General features: G+C 36.3%; 1 protein-coding gene across 7 annotated transcripts in view; it reads right to left on the bottom strand.

Annotated features, from left to right (window-relative positions):
• Positions 1-2,003: 2,003 nt before the first annotated feature.
• The window catches only part of LOC120073223 (uncharacterized), a 72,879-nt gene continuing 55,952 nt past the window's right edge, over positions 2,004-18,930 (bottom strand). For 4 of the 7 annotated variants that reach the window (XM_039025949.2, XM_039025942.2, XM_039025958.2 and 1 more), the window contains exons 8-24: positions 18,459-18,558; positions 18,292-18,369; positions 10,044-10,111; positions 9,848-9,916; positions 9,697-9,774; positions 9,527-9,622; positions 9,167-9,237; positions 8,588-8,665; positions 8,388-8,481; positions 5,587-5,685; positions 4,926-5,140; positions 4,701-4,815; positions 4,095-4,226; positions 3,897-4,004; positions 3,700-3,809; positions 3,516-3,617; positions 2,004-3,137 (exon numbers count right to left, since the gene is read on the bottom strand). In XM_039025949.2, the coding sequence (XP_038881877.1) occupies positions 2,585-3,137; positions 3,516-3,617; positions 3,700-3,809; positions 3,897-4,004; positions 4,095-4,226; positions 4,701-4,815; positions 4,926-5,140; positions 5,587-5,685; positions 8,388-8,481; positions 8,588-8,665; positions 9,167-9,237; positions 9,527-9,622; positions 9,697-9,774; positions 9,848-9,916; positions 10,044-10,111; positions 18,292-18,369; positions 18,459-18,558 (2,166 nt within the window). In that variant the 3' untranslated portion in view covers positions 2,004-2,584. Of the gene's footprint in view, positions 3,138-3,515; positions 3,618-3,699; positions 3,810-3,896; positions 4,005-4,094; positions 4,227-4,700; positions 4,816-4,925; positions 5,141-5,586; positions 5,686-8,387; positions 8,482-8,587; positions 8,666-9,166; positions 9,238-9,430; positions 9,623-9,696; positions 9,775-9,847; positions 9,917-10,043; positions 10,112-18,291; positions 18,370-18,458; positions 18,559-18,930 lie in introns of all 7 variants that reach the window. The other 3 variants (XM_090308009.1, XM_090308011.1, XM_090308015.1) reach the window with 1 other exon arrangement.

The raw sequence follows: 18,930 nt of genomic DNA, 5'->3' as shown, positions 1-18,930 counted from the left end.
AACAAAACAATTATGAGATAATTTTTGTTGGTTATTTTTCTCTATTGACCGAAAGAGTGGGAGGTTTTATTCCGTTTTGATAACTGATGAATAAAATGAAAATCGTTTTCATTTTCAATGATTAAACGCGTTCCAATCGTGAAAAGAAAAAAAAAAACTATACAATAGTTTGAGAGAGTACACGATCAAGGACCGAGTTTGCTAGACGATAGCTCCTCGATACTAAACAATCGAATATCCAGTCTAATGAGCCCACACCTCTGGATTCTCACTAAGAAATGAGTTTAAAAGTCCTTCCGTAACAAAATAATATTTTTATTATTTTAATGATGACATGTAAATAATAAAATGTAACCAATAATTAAATTAATAATTAAAAAACAAAATCCCCTCCTTCTCTCAGCTCTATCTTATTTTCATTCTTGTCCTCGCTCACCGCATCCAACACCATTGCCCCTAACCTCCTCTTCCGACACTCTCCTCGCCGGCATCGGTGCCACTTCCATCTTCTTAACACACTTGAAATCTAGTTTAATACTTCACTCTCTATTTCTAGTCAGTTTCCCTCTTTCCTCTCTTCTTCTTCCATTGGAACAGAGCATAGATCCAGATGTTAAAAAAGAAACTCAAATAACAACAATATTTCACGATGATTTGTTGTTTCTCAATTTATTTTTCTTTAGCCTTTGCAATTGTGCTTGGGTTTCTCTTTCTTTCTTCTTCACCTAAGAACTATGAAATATAACGTGAACATTCCTCAATTTTATTCTTCAAAATTTTTTTCTTTGATTTTGATTGGTTTTTACCCTTCAATTGTTGCAATCTTGTATAAATTCGGAGTTTAAAATGAAAGGCAGAAAAGTTCCTAAAAAAAAAAAAAGGAGAGAGAGAGAGAGAGAGAGAGAGAACAATGTAAGGTAGAAAAGAATGTAACGACAGAGAAGAGGGATGGGGATATGAGTAAGTTGGAGGAGGAAGAGAGGAGAAGAGGGGTGATGGAAGCTGGAGAAAATTTAGGAGAGAGGATTTCCCTGATTTACAGAAAGGAGAGAGGGAGTGGGGGAGAGAGAGAGAGGGATTTGTGTTTTTTTTTTTTTTATTTAATATAGTTGTTTCATACCATGTATATATTTCCTTAAATGTATTGTTATATTTAATAATATGAAACATATATTTATGTCTAGTATATATATATATATATATATATATATATATGTTTGCACATGACACATGATGGTAGTGACAAACAAATATACCAACTATATATTTTAATACAACAAAATTTGTAATAGAATAAATACATATCTCAATTGGATATGATAGCATATATATATACATATGTATGTGCACGCAGACATATATGCATACACATAATCTGTATGCACGCTCTTTGCAATCATTGGAGCACAAATTGTGTAATAGTTTAGAATCCATTTTAAAGATGGAAAACTCTTCCAAATATGTGGACTGTGGAGGACTTGATCAGTAGTAGTCAATGGAACCTGATAATTGTACACAGTTCTGCCCACTCCAACAACTCCACCTCTTACATCATTTCTCCAATAAGTTCAGTTTATGAATGAGACGAATTTTATTTTATTTTATTTTTTGAGTTCTAACACTAGTTATTAATAGAGATTCGGATCTCTAAACTTAGATTGAATACATATCTTTTAACTCTTTGGACTATCCTTTGATTAAAATCTTTAAAGACGCAAATAATGAAAATCTTGAGGATGTAAACAAACAATTCTAGATGTTTGTTCGCTAACTAAACTCTACCAGAGATAAAGGGTACCAAGAATACTCCTATAGAAGAAGAATCATCAATAAGTTGTCTAAAATTTAGAGATTGCAAGAGAAGCTGCTAATCCAACATCTCAAGTGACCAACAGCAAACATTTGCACACCTTACAGTAAAATTTTGATCATGTTATTATCTTTTATCTGTTTGATTCAGTTAAAGAATTCAACAAATTGAGAGAATAATTTCACAAACAAAATTAGCTAGTGAACCCACTAAAATTTAATTTACACTTGGGATAAATGAGATTCATCTCTACATCTTTAGAATTTGAACTCCAATCGACTATATATATGTATATATTCATCTCTACCTTTCAGAACTAAGTCCCCTAAACTAAAAGACAAATGTACAGGGCAAAATTTTATGCCCTTTTCTGTAACATTTCAAAGTCTGGTTCGAACTAAATTATACCACGCTGTAATCCCCGAGGGAGGGAGCAAAGTAAATTGTGACAGAGAGAGAGGAGGGTGATAATGCTAACCAGCAAAATTAATACGGCCAAATGTTTTACAGAGTAAAAATGCTAGAGGTAAAATTGAGAGTAGAAGAAATCTTCCCCACTCAGTCGCACTATACAGTAAGACGTCCTCATCTTCGGCTGAAACTGAAATCCCCAAAACCAACTATATTTCCATTCTGTTGATTTACTTTCTTTACAGGAGTGCGTTGATCTCTTTTCGTGGAATCTCAGAGCCATGTATTTCCCACCACCAAGCACATCCATGAGTTGAAAATCATAATAATTTGACAGGCAAAGATAGAAGATTAATGCTAATACTAACTCAAAGATCCATTCACAGTCATTTCGGGTGAGGATTTTGCCGGTATCAATGGATAGTCGTCCCCACCTAACTGACGGTTTTCTGAAGTAATATGCATGACACTACTGTTGGAGACGGAGTACCTTATAGAAGCTTTAGATTCCTTTTCCCTGCAACTTTCATCATCAGAATTGCTGCTACTACTATCAGAAGAGCTGCTAGAAATAACAGGACTTGTCTCGTGATTTTCTTCACCTAAGCTTTTGTTCTCATAAGACGTGCAGAGACTGGTTTGAGTAGTGTTTGTCGTCTTCTTACCAGGTAAGACGGCCTGACTTAATGTGGTACATAAGGAAGCAAATACACCATCTTTTGGCTTGCACTTCTTGATTGGTCGCTGCTTCTTGGCCATCTCAGGTTCCTCTTGAGAAGCCAACTTCCGCTTATGCCTGAGTGCTTCCATCACTTCATTGTCTTCGTCTGAAGTGTCAGGTTGTTTCCTCTGGGGGGGTCTGTAGTCTTCATCATCCTCGTCATCATCATAATCAACTAAACCACCTGACCTAAGACTGAAAAGATAGAAAGTGCTATAAGTTTTGAATATACCATTTGTTAGATCCTCGAGGATCACTAGCATAACCATTGTTAGATTGTCTGGGGTGTGTTTGGGATGGGTTGAAGAGGGCTTGTAGAGTTTTGAAAACAGAAGTTACTTTAAAAATTCCAAGAACACTCGTGCTTTGGTGGGAAACACTCGATTAGCATGTCTCTGAAAAGAGCTTACATTTCAACTTGCCATAACAGGGCACTTATAGTGCTTAAAGTTCCCTTAATTTGTACTTCTTCCAGGCGTGCCTACGGAAGAAGTATCACCTAAAAGTTCTTTTTTTTTCCCTGCTTTTTTTGCTTTTTTTCCCAAAATGGGATGGCTCATAACATGAACATACCTTGCTGGTGGGTAATTTGTAGCAACGCCATTAGATAAAGCAGGATGAGACTCTACATTCTGTTTGGGAGCAACAGATGCAGATGCAGTATCCTCTTCATCACTGAAATAGGATAGATTAACGGTAAGTCCCAGAAAGAAATGTTATACTTTATAGTAAATACTGCGAGAAGAAAATTGTATACCTGTCCCCATTGAAATAGTCTTCCTCTTCTTTCTCTGGAGCACGCTCATCATTTCTTTTTCGAGGATCTGATGTGTTCAAAGTGCCTTTCATTTCACAATTTTCAAGGCACTGCAAGCACCCACATCAGATGGGGGGGCAAAATAGAATTTAAATAAATTGAAGAGATGTAGCCAATCAGGAAGGACAATAGTTTACCTGCTCATATTTAACTTTTAAAGCTTGAATGGAAGACAAATTTTCAAATTTGGACAACTGATTCCAGAAGGAATCAATTATATATCTAACCAATAACTTCAAATTTTCCTGCATGACACAGGCATAAACGAAAGACACCTGAGTTCTGGAAAGAAAGAACAAAAGAAAGAAAGAGAGAGATGATGCAAGTGTATGTACCTTCCTGATAAACTCGAGAAGTTCTAAGACAGCAGAATTAAGCAGATTATACCGACTTCCGTTAGCAACAAAAGCATCTATGATAGGTTTGAGAGTGCTGTTCTTGACAAAATAATTTATCAGATGTTCATCCTGTAAATGAACCAAGTAAAAGATTTAGGGAGATTACCCATGATAAATACTAATGAACTGCCCATTGGAAGAGAGGTCAATGACACAAAAAACAAAAAAGGAAAAATGAAAGAACAATCCAAAACAAACTATAAGAATTACTAGAAAGTAGAAATGCAGGGGTATGCTTATTAGGACTTGAGAAAATTTGGGGGATTTTCACCCAAGGCGGGATAATAGAAGATATATGATGAACATTCTTCACTCATCTATCATCTATGGAGATCCCATTTCTTGCTATATCGGAAAGCCCACATCTAAATTGGCACTAATGGCCATTGACTACCTGTACTTTCCACGAGCACTAAAATTATAGTGGCAAGGTGATGGGGCTAGATGGGCAATGGGCTACATCCACAATATTTTATGGCTGCCAGTTTAAAGGTCAATCTTTTGTGAACATTATTTCTTTCATAATTATAAATTCACACTTACATGGCGTGAAAGAACAGTACGAATAAATCGAACTGCCGCAACAACCAAGTATTTTTCCCTCCGTTGTGTTAATAGCACCACTTTATCTATCACATTATTTAGGAGAAAATTAGACCTGCAATAAAATAAAACACAAATAAGCCATGTAGTCTTTAAAATATATATAAATAGATTATAGAGGGAATTCAATTTCGGTCCTTGAGACAAGTAGGGCACAAAGATTACTTTATTCTATATGGGTGTTGGAGAATACAAAAGCAAAGTAATTCGCATATGTTTGACAAAATCTCAGGCTTCACGCTATTTGTATCTCCAAGACTTCCACCAGCACCTTCAATTTTCTTGGCTGATTGAAAACCTTCTGTAGGACATGATGCTGTTATAATATCTATTAATTGGCCCAAATGCTTCTCATAGAAAATCTCAATAATTGTATCTCTCTGCAAAAAAAAAAAAAAAAAAAAAAAAAAAAAAAAAAAAAAAACAGTAGCACATTTCATGACAAAATGGACAGAGAAAACTATTGAAGCAATAGCAAAAAGGAAAAAGAAACAAGAAAAAAAAGAGAAACAAGAAAAAACAATCACTTCTTACATGAAATTTTTACTGACAAGTTTTTCCAAGATTTCAGCAGAAATATAAGAAAATAGAAATCAGCAATCAAAATGTTAAACCTGCGTAAATAAACTCAAATGTGTTGCAACACGAAATGCAAAGCATAATATATCTGTTATATATTAAAGAAAAAAACTGAAGAAGTTCAAAAGGCAAGATGCCAAGATATCATAAAGCAGGTAGCAACAAACATTTCTAAATAGAACACAACTATACTTGCATTAAAATAATATAGATAGGATATTATTGGGAGAAAATGTTAAAAGGGCACCTGGACACCAGGCAATGCATAAGTATCCAATAGATTGCGAAGAATTTCAAGAAACTGGCAGTGCATGTTGTCCCCGAAATCTGTTACCATACCTTTAACCTGCAATCAAACAAGTTTTTGTTGTAACTTAAAGAAAAATGGAGGTCCCAACAACTTTTTCTGCACATGGCAAGCATTAATTCCTTGAAACTGTTCATCGAAGGACTCAAAGAAGTCAATTCCCAGTGGCATAAGAACAACAATTCTATCATGAACATGCATGATGCACTTCACATTACCCACAACCACAATACAACAAAATCAATTATCATCTTTCTTTCCAGGAGCTTATAGTAAGACCAATGAAATCAATGTTTGTTATGCATATCAAAATATAATTGATTCACTTCACCTATTTTACCTTCTAGAAGTCTGGAACAGGTGAGAACTCCACAACTGGAGATTAACTTAAAAACCTTCCCACTCCTATTTTGCCTTGAGGTAAAGGGAATCAGATTAGCTTCTAACATGATCATCGGATTTTAAGAAAGCTTTTGAAGATTAGGATTCCGAGATAGTCCCAAGAAGCCCAGTTAAGCTGTGGGAGTGGAGTTACCGAAGCACGACAGTGCTTGGCACGTTTATTCCTTTTACGACATAGTTAAGGTGGTAATTGACAAAGGAATGATTACACATCAGGAGGATTATATAATAAGGTGGACTGCAGATCTGTATTCAATGGTCTCCACTAAACAATAGAGATCCTAAATGGCAGGATAGCTAAAGTAATCTGAAGGGGGAAATCCCCTGAAAGTACAGAATTCTTCTTGTGACTGTGTAACCACAGGTAATTGGTTTTACTAGTGGAGCCCCTTTTTCTAGCTGGGCTCCTTTTCTTTTTATTTTTTTCTTCATTTATTGTATTCCCTTCAATTCTTTCAATTGATCTCAAGGCTTTCCTAATTTGAGGAGGGGGGAAAAAAACAAACAAACAACCACCACCACCTGATTGGTCTGAGAAAGCTCCTAATTTCCTTTAGACATTGCAGATTTGGAAAGATGGCATCAATGGTCATAAATAGTAGGGAAATCCATCCCGAGAACACCAAAGAGGCACTCCAAACATGGAGATAAAACTCCCTAACCTCTCTACAAAATAACATTCAGTATGCTAACAAAGTTTTTGGTCTTGGCTAGTTTCTTTCATTTATTGGACATAATGAGAGTGCTAGGGGGTGTCAACCTAGTTGATATCCGGGTGCTCACTGATCCATTGGCTTTAGCTTTCTTGTCACTATCTTTTTTCATTATCTTAATGAAGACGCCTGTTTGGTTGGTTATGTGCAAGGATGATAATTTATTTTTTAATTTTCCCTTTGCTTAGAGAGAGGATTTTTTCATATTCATGAATGCATGGCTGAACCTGACCACACCTTTAATTACTCTAATAGACAATTGCCTAATCTTACAATATTTGATTGCCAAGGTAACTCATACGATTCGATTGTCACCATGGGGCCAACCTATGGTAGTTCCTTCTCTCAAAGATGTTGAATGAAGGTTCGAGGTATTTTTGGTCTCTCCAAGTGTCCCTGAGCAAAATTAAGATTAAGAACTGAGCAACTATTACGCGAGCAGCCTGTTAGGCACAAGTCTTAAGATCATTTGGAGCACAATCATTAAAAAAATTATTTATGAAATCCAACCATTTTTTCTAAGATGGGTCAGGTGTTTCAACAAATCCTGAAGATGAGTTCTCATTAGGGGTTCCTCACGGGCTTCCTTACAAATTTATTGTCATTACTAGGGGTGTATATCTACCCCTCTTTTTGTAATTTTCCTAGCGAGATGCTTTGTTTCCTACCAAAGAAAAATTAATGGAAATAGTCCTGAATCAAAAACACATTCTAGATATGCCTTCTTTCTGCTGTTTGACTCGATTATTCCAACTGTGAGTTTAGGGAATATTCCCATTCATGGGCCCAAAAGATTCACAATCCGTGAAACAGAATATCCAAACAATCAGCTCAGAGATTATTTGTTAGAATCAAAATCAATAAGACATCTCATTCATGTAAAAAGGTTGAAAAACTTCTTGACAGAATGCTTCTTGATGGCCATTAACGGCTGGAAGTCAGTGTTGAATGAAGTGGGGACCCTTGTCTTCCTAAAAGAATAGGCGAGAGGATGATTGAAGCTTTAGGTGGATTGAATCTCAAAGGGAAGGACGAGATTACTTGATGTTCTCCAGCTAGAGGTCTTCTTGAGCAAATTTGGAGAGAAAAGAACTGATGGGTTTTTGAGGATAAGTGATTCACCTTTTGATTCTTTTTGTGATAGTCAGAAGCATATTGTTCCTTAGAGGGTTTCCAAATCATCTTAACTTCTTTTGATAGTGTGAAGCATGCTGATTTTTTTGAAAAAACAAAAATTCTTTGATCAATGGAGAAACAATATAACTATTCTTTGCTTAACCTCACAATCTTTAGGTGGTATACACTTAACTTAAAGATTATGTTGACGAAATCAAAATTTACAATGAAGCAGAAAACTCTGATCCTTGATAAATAATTGATTAAAGAATTTCAAGAGCAGCAAGGACACAAACTTGATTCAGAATCTTCACGAAGATGAATGGAAATTCTTTCCAATGGGAAAAATAAAACTCTCTACATTGTTTTATTTTTCTGAGTTAAAACGAGTATGGTACTCTTGATAAATATCATATTTTGGGTTCTTAGAGATTATGTTTACACACACGCATACTATATATATATATAGAGAGAGAGGGTGGGAGGCGTGGGGGGTGGTGCAGTGCATACCAGCAGTCCAAAGAGTGGAGATCCCTCCTGTTGAACAACATGAGTACGCAAAAGAGTTGGATCCTGATTCAAGAAAAGAATGAGGATATCTGTCCTGCAATCATAAATCAATACTTTACTAGGAGAACAAGAAAAACTATCGTGGATTAAGAATTAAATGCAGACAAACGGGAAGGTTAAATTGTCACTGGAGTACTCACCCTGTTAAGACAAGTTTTTTGTCTTGACTCTGTAGTACATCAGTAATGATATCAAAGATACCTTCACTCACAAGATCCCTGAAGAAATTGGAGTTTAATACAATAATCATATAAACTAGTAAGACTTGAGGATAAAAATCAATCATGACTAGAATGGAACCAAATTGTTTGGCCTTTTTAGAAGCTTTTCCTCAGTTGTTTTGTTCACTTGCAGAGTTTGTGTTCGTTGAGGAGTTCCTCTTTAGAAGAATTTTTTGAGCCTTTCAAGTGTAGTTGCTTTTTTGGTTTTAGTTGTGATTGATTAGAGTATTGTCTTCTCGTATTGGGTGTATTTTGCCATATTGCTTGTAATCGCTATATTTTGTTATATTTTGTTTCATTGTTTCATATTATCAATAAAAAGTCTTGTTTCGTTTTAAAAAAAAATGGAATGAAATCAAATGGATGAGAAATGGCTGTGACAGGCCCCATTTGAGCCAAAACAGGTTTCATCCATCCATACATCTTAACTTAAGTCAATTCACACAAAACCAGCAGGCAACGTATAGCTTCGTCACCTTAAAATTAATAGTTATTTACCTGAACAATCGAAGCTGTTGTACCATTTGTAGGCTTTTGCTTGAGCAACAAAACTCATGCAGAAAATAAACCTGAAGCAGAAACAAAATACCAACGATTTCCTTTGAGGAAGGGGACAAAAACCAAATTCAATACATGGAATTATAAATAGCATATTTCAATTCCATGCCTGAGTATCCATTGAAACGTCAATGTACAATGGGGACATACAATCACACACTGACAGACAAATGAATATGATAATATAATATAACCAATACTCACTAAGTCTTTTTTAGAGTGATCAGATGCGGAGGGGGATCTCAACCTAGCCAATACTATAATATAACCAATACTCAATATAATATAACCAATACTCACTAAGTCTTTTTTAGAGTTATCAGATGTGGAGGAGGATCTCAACCTAGCCAACAATTCCTGAATGAAGGTACTGTCGTCCTTCAATGAAGTAACAACCTACAGGAGAAGATCGCCTTCAGAGAATGACAGTATAAAAATCTAATAAGTTTAGTCAACATTCGAAATCTTACCACTGCATTGTTGGCATGAATTATAGAATTCAGATTAGCAACCATGGAGTCATCCAACATTCGTGTCAAAACAACATCCTGAAATAGATAAGTAATAATTCAATGAAAAAAGAGGCAGGAAAGGATAAAGTTCAGCATTCAATGACCGTACCTTTAAATAGCCAACTCTATATGTCTGATGTATTTTAGACAGAACATGGGGGTCCTTAATGGGAATAGCCTACAAGATTAGATTGCAGATAGATAAAGATCAGTCTAAGAACTGAGTTCAAATATTCCAGCAAGATGGTTCCATGCATCCCTCCCGATGTTACCATCACAAGAAGATAACACTATTAAAGATTCACCTCCTTAAATACCACGTGCTCTTTCAAGAAATTACGAAATTGCCGAGTATGTGGAACCTCAGGATCGTCTGTTTTGCGCATCAGAAAAATCAGGTATTAGTAAATAATAAACCTATTTTTTGGGGATGAAAAAACATTTCATTGATAATAAAGAACCTACAAAATATGTAATTAATGTCTTGACATTATCTTGAGTAATTTTTTTTTTATTTAAATGGGAACAACGGGCTGAACAAATGTAACTGTAATTTTTCTCTCCTTCAAAAATCGCATGGACTTCACTGTTTGATGTAGCAACAAAGTCACTGAAGATCTACCAAGAGCAAGATAACAAAAAACTGCCTGATACTACACAGGGAAGTCTGCAAATTACTATACATTCCAATTACAGCAATATTTTGTGGGCAAGCAGTCTCAAACTAGAGAGCCAAATTTCCGAAGTTGTGCAAGAAAGCAACGGACCAGTAACCGAAGACTTCACAATAACAGCAATAATGAAGACTAAAATACAAAATTGCCCCTAATGTCATCAGTGATCTCTTCCCTAAACAAGCAAAATTATGAAAAGTTGGTAACTGCCTGATGCTCCAATTTCATCAAGTGTTGTTAGACGTGCTTTTAAGTTTGAGGATATGTGGTTACTGGTTACACCATCCTTCCTTTGAAGTTTCCTAAACTCTTTGGTGGGCTAGGAGAGTTGAAAGGAAGGAAGATATCATGATGATAAAATTAAGATTCTCCTCTAGACTATGAAGCACAGATACTTCATGTGAGACAAAGAATCAATATCGGATATGTATCAGATACCAATACTCCCAAATACTTCCCAGATACGTATCTAATATACGATTTCGCATATCTATTTTTATTGAATATCGGAGACACGTGTCCCTTTCCAAATATGTGAAGGGGCCACATTGGACAAAAAGTAGGTCCTCTAATCTTTCTCAACCCAAAACTATTTAAAATGCCCACTACCCCAACCCAAAACTAAATGGGAAAAGATAGATAAATAAAAATGGAACTCTAGAATCATCTAATCTTCATCTTCACGCAAAAAGTAACCTACTTGAAAATCTTCGACAATTTAGCGAAGAAGTTCTTCATTTATCTTCATACTTCTGCCTCTAATCTTCTTATTCTCTGATCGATCTGACTTCGGTGTGCCACTAACCTTTTCTATTGTATTCTATTGACTATCGTATTTCAATATCTTTGATGTTGTTTTTCGTATTGTATTTTGTAATGAAGAACTATTTCATTCTTTTTTTTTTTTGGAACAAGAAACAAACCACTTCATTAAGATAATGAAAGCTGTTACAAGTGAAAGAAAGGAAACAAACACTAAAACATAACATAACAAGGATCAACAAGTGCACCGGGACATCTCAACTAGGTTGACACCTCCGTAGCACTCTCATCATCTCCTAACTCTTAAAGCAACGAGGCTTAAACATAGAACAAAGCTGAAAGAAACCATGCCTGATACAAAGGCTTACATCATATGCAGAACTGAAAGATAAACTTAAAGCCAAAAACTAAGCAATTACAAAATCATGAAAGCGGGAAAATGAAGGTATTCAAATTGAGATTGATGTCTTGAATGGAGAAATCTTTAAATTCTTTTGCGAGGGAGCACCAAGAAGAGGCGTTGAGATGAGCGATATCAAATTTGAGGGGGCTAAGAGATACATTATCATGAAACACTCTTTGATTCCTTTGAAACCATAATTCTGATAACAAAGTTTTGACTACATTGATCCAAAGTAATCTTGGCTTCTTCTTCAGTTTTGGACCAATCAGGAGTTGAAGCACATTATCCTTAAAATTAATGTCGAAAACCCAACTAACCTTGAAGTAGTTTAATAAACTAATCCAGCAATTTTCTGCAAAAACACATTGGAATAACAGGTGTGAAAGAGATTCTGAACTTGCCAAACATAGAGGGCAAACCTGTGGATAGATGTAATGAGAAGGCAACTTTCTTTGAAGAATATCTGCACTGTTAAGCAAGCCATTCAGCATTATCCAAATCAGAATATTAACCCTTCTAGGGCTCTTGGATTTCCATAATGCTGATTCTAATGGTGTTCCAATTGGGGAAGAGAAAGATAGGTGTAATACAAGTGATTTGACTGAAAATAACCCACTTGGTTCTAAAATCCACCTTTTATCGAGAAGCAAATTAAGTTTAGAGTGGGAGAGCTTTTCAGTCAAGAGCTGGAAATTTTCAGACTCTTCTTCCTTAAGTAATCTTCGAAAATAAAAAGACCAAGAGTCTAATGCCTCATCCCAAAAATCATTTATTGAACCATCGGGTTTGGTTGAAATGTTGAAAAGATTAGGGAAAGAGACTTTTAATAGAACAGTGTCCAGCCAAGAATCAAGCCAAAAAGCTACCCTTTTACCATTACCTACTTTAAAGGCTGCCAAAGATTCTGCTTTTAGCCAAGTTTTTGAAATGTTGACCCAAGGACTTCTAAGACTGCTGGAATATTTACCATTTGTGTGCCAATCAAACTTGCTACTTCCATGTATGCTTGAAATTACTTTCCTCCGAGGGGAGTTCTCCTCATTGATGAACCTCCAACCCCATTTAGCTAGTAGACTTTGATTTTTGACTTTCAAACCACCAATACCGAGCCCCCCATCTTTTTGAGACCGAGATACTAGGTCCCATTTTACTAAGTGGTTTAATTTACTTCCGGAACGCCCTTCCCAAAGAAAATTCCTCAAAAGTCTTTCTATAGTATTTACCACCTTTTCTGGCATCAAGAAAAGTGACATATAGTAAGTAGGAATATGGGAAATAACCGACTTACAAAGGGTGGAGCGTCCTCCTCTAGATAAGTTATATCTCTTCCATTTGTCCAACTTACCTGGAATTTTATCAATCACTGGTTGCCAGAAAGCCAATTGTTTGGGGTAACCACCTAGAGGGAGGCCAAGATACATAAAAGGAAGAGTGACAGCCTTGCAATTCAGCTTGACAACTTCTGATTGTAGCTTGTTATGATCTATACTGATACCACATATAGCTGATTTTTCCCAATTAATCTTCAGCCCTGAACACCACTCAAAAAGTTCAATTGTCTTCTTTAGGTTTTCGAGCTTTTCCTTGTCATCTTGGCAGAAAATTTAACGTATCATCAGCAAATTGCAGCAAGGGGACATGAATTCTGTCTTTGCCCACTATAAAGCCTTCAAACTTGCCTTTTTCGTGAAGTCGGGACAGCAATGCACTAAGGACTTCACTAACCAATAGAAAAAGGAATGGATAAAGAGGGTCTCCTTGTCTTATTCCTCTAGTAGCTTGGATTCTCCCACGTGGTCTACCATTTATGAAAATTGAGAATTTTGTATTTGTAACACAGCCCATCATCCACATGATCCATCTTGAATCAAAGTTCTTTTCAACAAGAATCTTCTCAAGAAACTCCACTATTTCATTCTTGAAAGCATCCACTGGTTCTCTCTCTCTTTCAGATTATGTTGATGATTCTGATGTTGCATCCGAAGTTAATTTGAGCTTTGTGGAATCTACCAATAAGGGTAAACTACCTTTTCTTTTGTTATTCGAGCCTTAACCTAAATCTCTGCAAAACCTCACTAATTGGGATTAATATTTTGATGAGCAGGAGGTGGCTGCTCATGTAAATGGATTGGTTTGTAAAGTTGAGAGTTTCCCTATAGAGTACATGGGTTCCCCCTCGGAGGTAAGCATCATTCTTATCTTTTTGGTAAACTTTGTATACAATTTCAAGAGAAGACTGCTAAGGAGAAAAGAGACCTCTAAGCATTCAATGAAGGAACATTTATCTCTAAAAAATTTGGTTCTCGATGGTTTGCTCCTTACTTTCCACCCTTCTCAAAGAATTTCTTGGTGTTATCAACAGCTGGAAGTCATCTTGGGAGTGGAAAATCACTTCCCTCCCACTCTGTCAATAGGGTTGGGACCGTTGGGTATTGTCTCTCTTAAGCATAATCCAGCTTGCTATTCTTACTGAGTGGTGCTGGAGGTTCTCCACCGAAAAAAATAAATTAGGGAGGCAGGTGGTGGCTAGCATTCCCGGTGTATTGAGAGCCTTGTAAATAAGCCTAAAAGCCTTGTAGTGAGCTAAGGGTGAGTGAGTTAAAATAAGTAGGTAGTTTGTTATTCTACAAGCTCGTAACCATTTCACCTCTAAATAAAGCATCTCCCCTCATTTAGAGGAAGAGAATCATTTTCATCAAATTTAGACTTTTGGTATTGCACCAAATTTTAGTATTAGAGCATTCCAAGATTCAGGGACCAATGGCCAGAAGAAGATCACCCAATCGAAGGAGACGACCGGTGAGCAAAATCAAGAGGTGGAAGAAACCCCACCCTCTCTCCAAGAACTACAACACAACGCTTGCTGGCCGTTGAGAACTCTTTAGAGGTAATTCATGGAACGTTGACTAGCATTCAAGAAAGTATGGAAGCCCTCACTTGTAGGGTTGAGAGGCTGGCAGCAGCACCTCAAAACTGGGAGAACGCTCAACCATTTGTGCAAGAATGGGGAGAAAGAGGTAGGCGAGGTGGCGGACAACCAAGAAATGGTCGAAACCAGCAAGAAATTCTCCAAGAAACACCTCCAAGAATTCAAAGAAAGCTCTAAAAAAAACCCACAAAGGCAGCCAATTTTGTTCAAGAAAGGTATCGGGAAGATCAAGATTGGGACTCATCGAGTGATTATGGTCAAGAAGAGGAGTTTTATGCTCCAAGTACGAGAAGGAAGATATGAAGCTACAGGTAACCCTCATGACTACTAGATGAAGATAGACTTAAAATGGGAGGCATCAAAAACACTGAGAACTTCTTCGCCTACATGAACACCCGAGCACAAGAAGGTGCATTTAGTTTCCTTGAAGCTAAAAGCCGGTGCCTCGGCTTGGTGGGACCAACTCAAAGTTAATTATGCTGAATGTACATCTTTCTATAGTTCATACAATCTATCTTCTCTATTAACCAAGTGGAGGAATCTTTAGTAACTCCGTTGGATTGGCTTTGGCCTTTTTTGTAAATTTCATATATCAATGAAATTTGTATCTAATCAAAAAAATAATAATAATAACATAAAATAAAATAAAATTATTTGACATTTGGGTTGTTAATAACTAACATTTTAGTCTTTGAATATTATTGTAGTTAAAAAGAATAAAAAGAAAGAAGAGGAGGTAACCATGGGGTTGAATAGTGTTTACTATTTCAAGAAAAAGGATTTAAGAAGTCATGCTTCCTAAACCCAGCATTTTCAAATCGCAAGGCGCAACTCAAGGCGACAAGCCCCTTGATTGCCTCCAGGCGAGAGGCGACAAAAAGGTGTCACCTGAGTGTAGCGAGGCGCAATAAATATATAAACAAACAATATATTTGTAAAAAGAGCATAATTTTTTTTATATATACTCAAACTATCGAATCCTTCCAGATTAATACTAAATGATAAAAAGGTCAAAATATTACACCTCATCTCATTAAATCTAAATATTTTTGATAACTTGTAGAAATACAAGTTATTTTTGCTCTTAAGTTGGAACAATTGAGGTTTTAATGATAGATTCTCCTCATATTTAGAAGAAACGCATGGATTTATTCAAACATTAGCAAACTCATGCAAAAGAAGTTTTATTACTAAATATCGTGGCACTAACACATTGTATTGCAGGATTTCAACGCAAGGATTAACGCTAACGCATTAGACAAGTGCCGCAGGAAAAGCTCTATCGCATGGGCCATGCGTCGGAGGGAGTTCAACGCAGAGAAGATTCATTGCTTCAGATTGATTGTGTCACATCACCACTTGCAAGTATGGGCACCTGCAGCAGGCGGCGTCTGAAAAGCTTCCGAGAGTCAGGCGGCTAATCAGGGCATGGACTTTAATGCTGACCAAGACATGGACTTTAATGCTGCCCATTCACCAAGTGGACGTGACCAACGCCTATAAATAGATGAACTCCCTCCAGAGTTAGGAAGTTCGAAAATTATAAAAGATCCTTACTCTCTGTATATTGTAGTTATAATTCTAGTTCTGTAGAGGCTATGCTGTGGTGCTAGACGATCAGAACGGTTAAGAACCACCACCACCGCCGGTCAGGGAGCGAAGGAAGCCACTCTTGAGAAAGATACTCCATCCAATTCCTAAACAAGTGATTGTACACAACGAGATTGAGCCAAAGAAATACAAGAGATTGTATTCTTTAGCTTGACTCAGTTTCCTTCTTCTCATTTATCACTTTCATTCCATTTGATTCAATATTGCTTTTGTAAAGACTCTCTGTTTCTTTATAAAATTCATATGTTTGATCCATCATACTTGCCATTGTTTATTTCTTGTTTATGTTGAATGCATTAATACTTTATGCACAACTTCATTCTAAAGCTCAAGCCAACTTGACAAATTGGTAAAAGCATCTTTTAACTTAGATTGTTCGAAAGAATAACTAAGTTGCATTAAGTAGGACACCTAGTACAGCTAGAGATAGACTTACTGGTGTCTATTGCATTTTGTGTTAGATGCATGCATCCTAGAGATAGGTTTGTATGTTATTTGCATTGAGAAATGTTGAATGAAGTCTGACGCATAAACAAAAGATAAGCAAACCATCCCATCTCATTCACACCACATCCTAGTTGTATACACTCGTCTTAGACCGACGCGTCCACTTACCTTAAACTCCATTTTCGCATGATCCATCATTCACTACTCAACTCTTTTGCATCTCTTTCACAAGCACAACAATTTAGTGTAAATAATACATTTTTCACATTTATTTAGGAAAACCCCTACAGTAGATACAACGCAAAGTCTGCGTTTGGTTAACTGAATCCCTGAATTCGACCCTGGACTTACTAGGAACCTAAATTAGATTTATACTTAGGTCTGGTTTAGGAAAACTTGAACGTCATTAGAAGGAGTTGTGTGCATTCTGTGCATTTATCTAACGCCCAACGCGTTACAATTATTTAAACGCATCGAAGCACAAACGCATCACTTATACTTAGAACTTATTTCTCCAATTTATTTTACACAATACACTCCTAGAGCAACCACGATAGCAACGAACAATTTTCTTTATAAGATAAAATCTCTGAATATATAATATAATACTAGTAATAATAGTATATAAAAATTTCACCAGAAAATGGAATGGTTTCAAAGAAAGAAGAAATAGAAAACAATTAAAAAAAATTATAATCTTCTCCACTAACCGAAAGAGAGAGAATTTATTTAAAAAAAAAAAATCCAACTACAATCCACTGACAGACAAGAAGAAATTATAAACAATAAAATACTTTTAAGTTTACACACTAGGTTAAAATCAAAACCCACTTTCATAAAAAAATAATAAAATGAAAAATGAAAACCCACAAGTCTGAAAGAAAAGAATATGTATGAACTCAATTTAAACGGCTTCAATGCCGTTCACACTTGCTGAAAACAGAAAAGTTGAAGAAGAAGAAGGGAAGAAGTAAAAGACGATGCCATGAATCGTGCAATCCATTTGAGGAAGAAGTCGAAGAAGATGAATGGAACCAACCGAATAAAAAGGGTCTGAAAAGTTTGAATGTGGACTTTCTTCGTGGGTCATATAATCAAGCATGCTTTCGCCAGCGCTGAGGCACCGTGGGTTTTCTTCTAAGTGCATGCCTTCGCCAGCGCTGAGGCACCGTGGGCGAGCGCCTCTTTGAAGATACTCGCCCAGCCACTACAAGAGTCGCTCCTTCCCCAGGTTGTCTCGCCTCTCGCCTTAGGCGTGCACCTGAGGCACCTCAATAACGCTGCCTAAACCCTTACCCCCAAACAAGGGTTGGGCTAGGATGTCTAACATTTTAAACTCTTACCCCAAACGAGGTTGGGCTTAGTATGTCTAACCCATCCCAAACCCAACCCTCAAAACAAACAGTCTTTAGGTGGCTGGAAGATGGAAGGAAAGGCCAAAATTTTATGGAAGTATGCTTCTAGAGGCCTTTTATAGGGATTATGGCTGCCACTAAATATGAGGATTTTTTGAGATGCGATATAAATCAATACAAATTTAAAAGAGAAATGATCTGTAGACCAGGAAGCATACAAAACCATTGAATACATGGTTAATACTTGAGCAATATCCAAAACCATGACAGTAACAGCCCCATCCAAATATAGTATAGACAATAGACTACAACAGAACAACTTGAACTATGGAAAGTCATTCAAGATTATTTTTAAGCATCAGAAAAACTTACACTCAAGTGAACCAATAACATCCATAATCAGCTCATCACAGAATAGCTTATCAAAGATTTGCGGACTGTTGAGCATAACTGAAAAGTTAAAATAAAATAGAATAACTTTTATCAATACCGGCACCACAAGTCCATGAAAACACAGAGAAGGTGAAACTCATACTAACCAATTCCTCTAACGATTTTAAATATCGTGTGAAGACCATTGGTATTTTCCAAATCTTCACATACTCGGAAAAGGTCCGTCAGCTTTTTTAAAAATTCTTGCTGCATTATGGCAATATGTTTCAGTTAGACAAATTTTACAATAGTATTAGAAACTAATCTAGTAACTTGATACCCAAGGGAAAAAAACAAAAATCATAGACCATTAAAGAAATATATTTTCACATATCATGCATTAGTCCCTCTTTATTTTTCACAAGTCATGTTTTAAATCCTTAAGCACAAATCTCATCTAAACGTGGCATCACGCGAAAAAATTAATAGACAGTAAGGCCAATGGTTTCATTATCCAGAACTGTTGTATCATGCCTATAAATCCATAGAACACCAAAACTCAGTCGGTTCAGTCACAAGCCTAAAAAACTAGGCATCAAGGAAATCTGACTGTTGACGTAAAATGCTAATGAAAGATAA

The sequence above is a fragment of the Benincasa hispida genome, chromosome 1, assembly GCF_027475165.1.
Source record: "Benincasa hispida cultivar pf3 chromosome 1, pf3_genome.v1.1, whole genome shotgun sequence".
NCBI lineage: Eukaryota > Viridiplantae > Streptophyta > Magnoliopsida > Cucurbitales > Cucurbitaceae > Benincasa > Benincasa hispida.
Note: the sequence above shows the minus strand (reverse complement) of the source record. Positions and strands in the feature narration are given on the sequence as shown.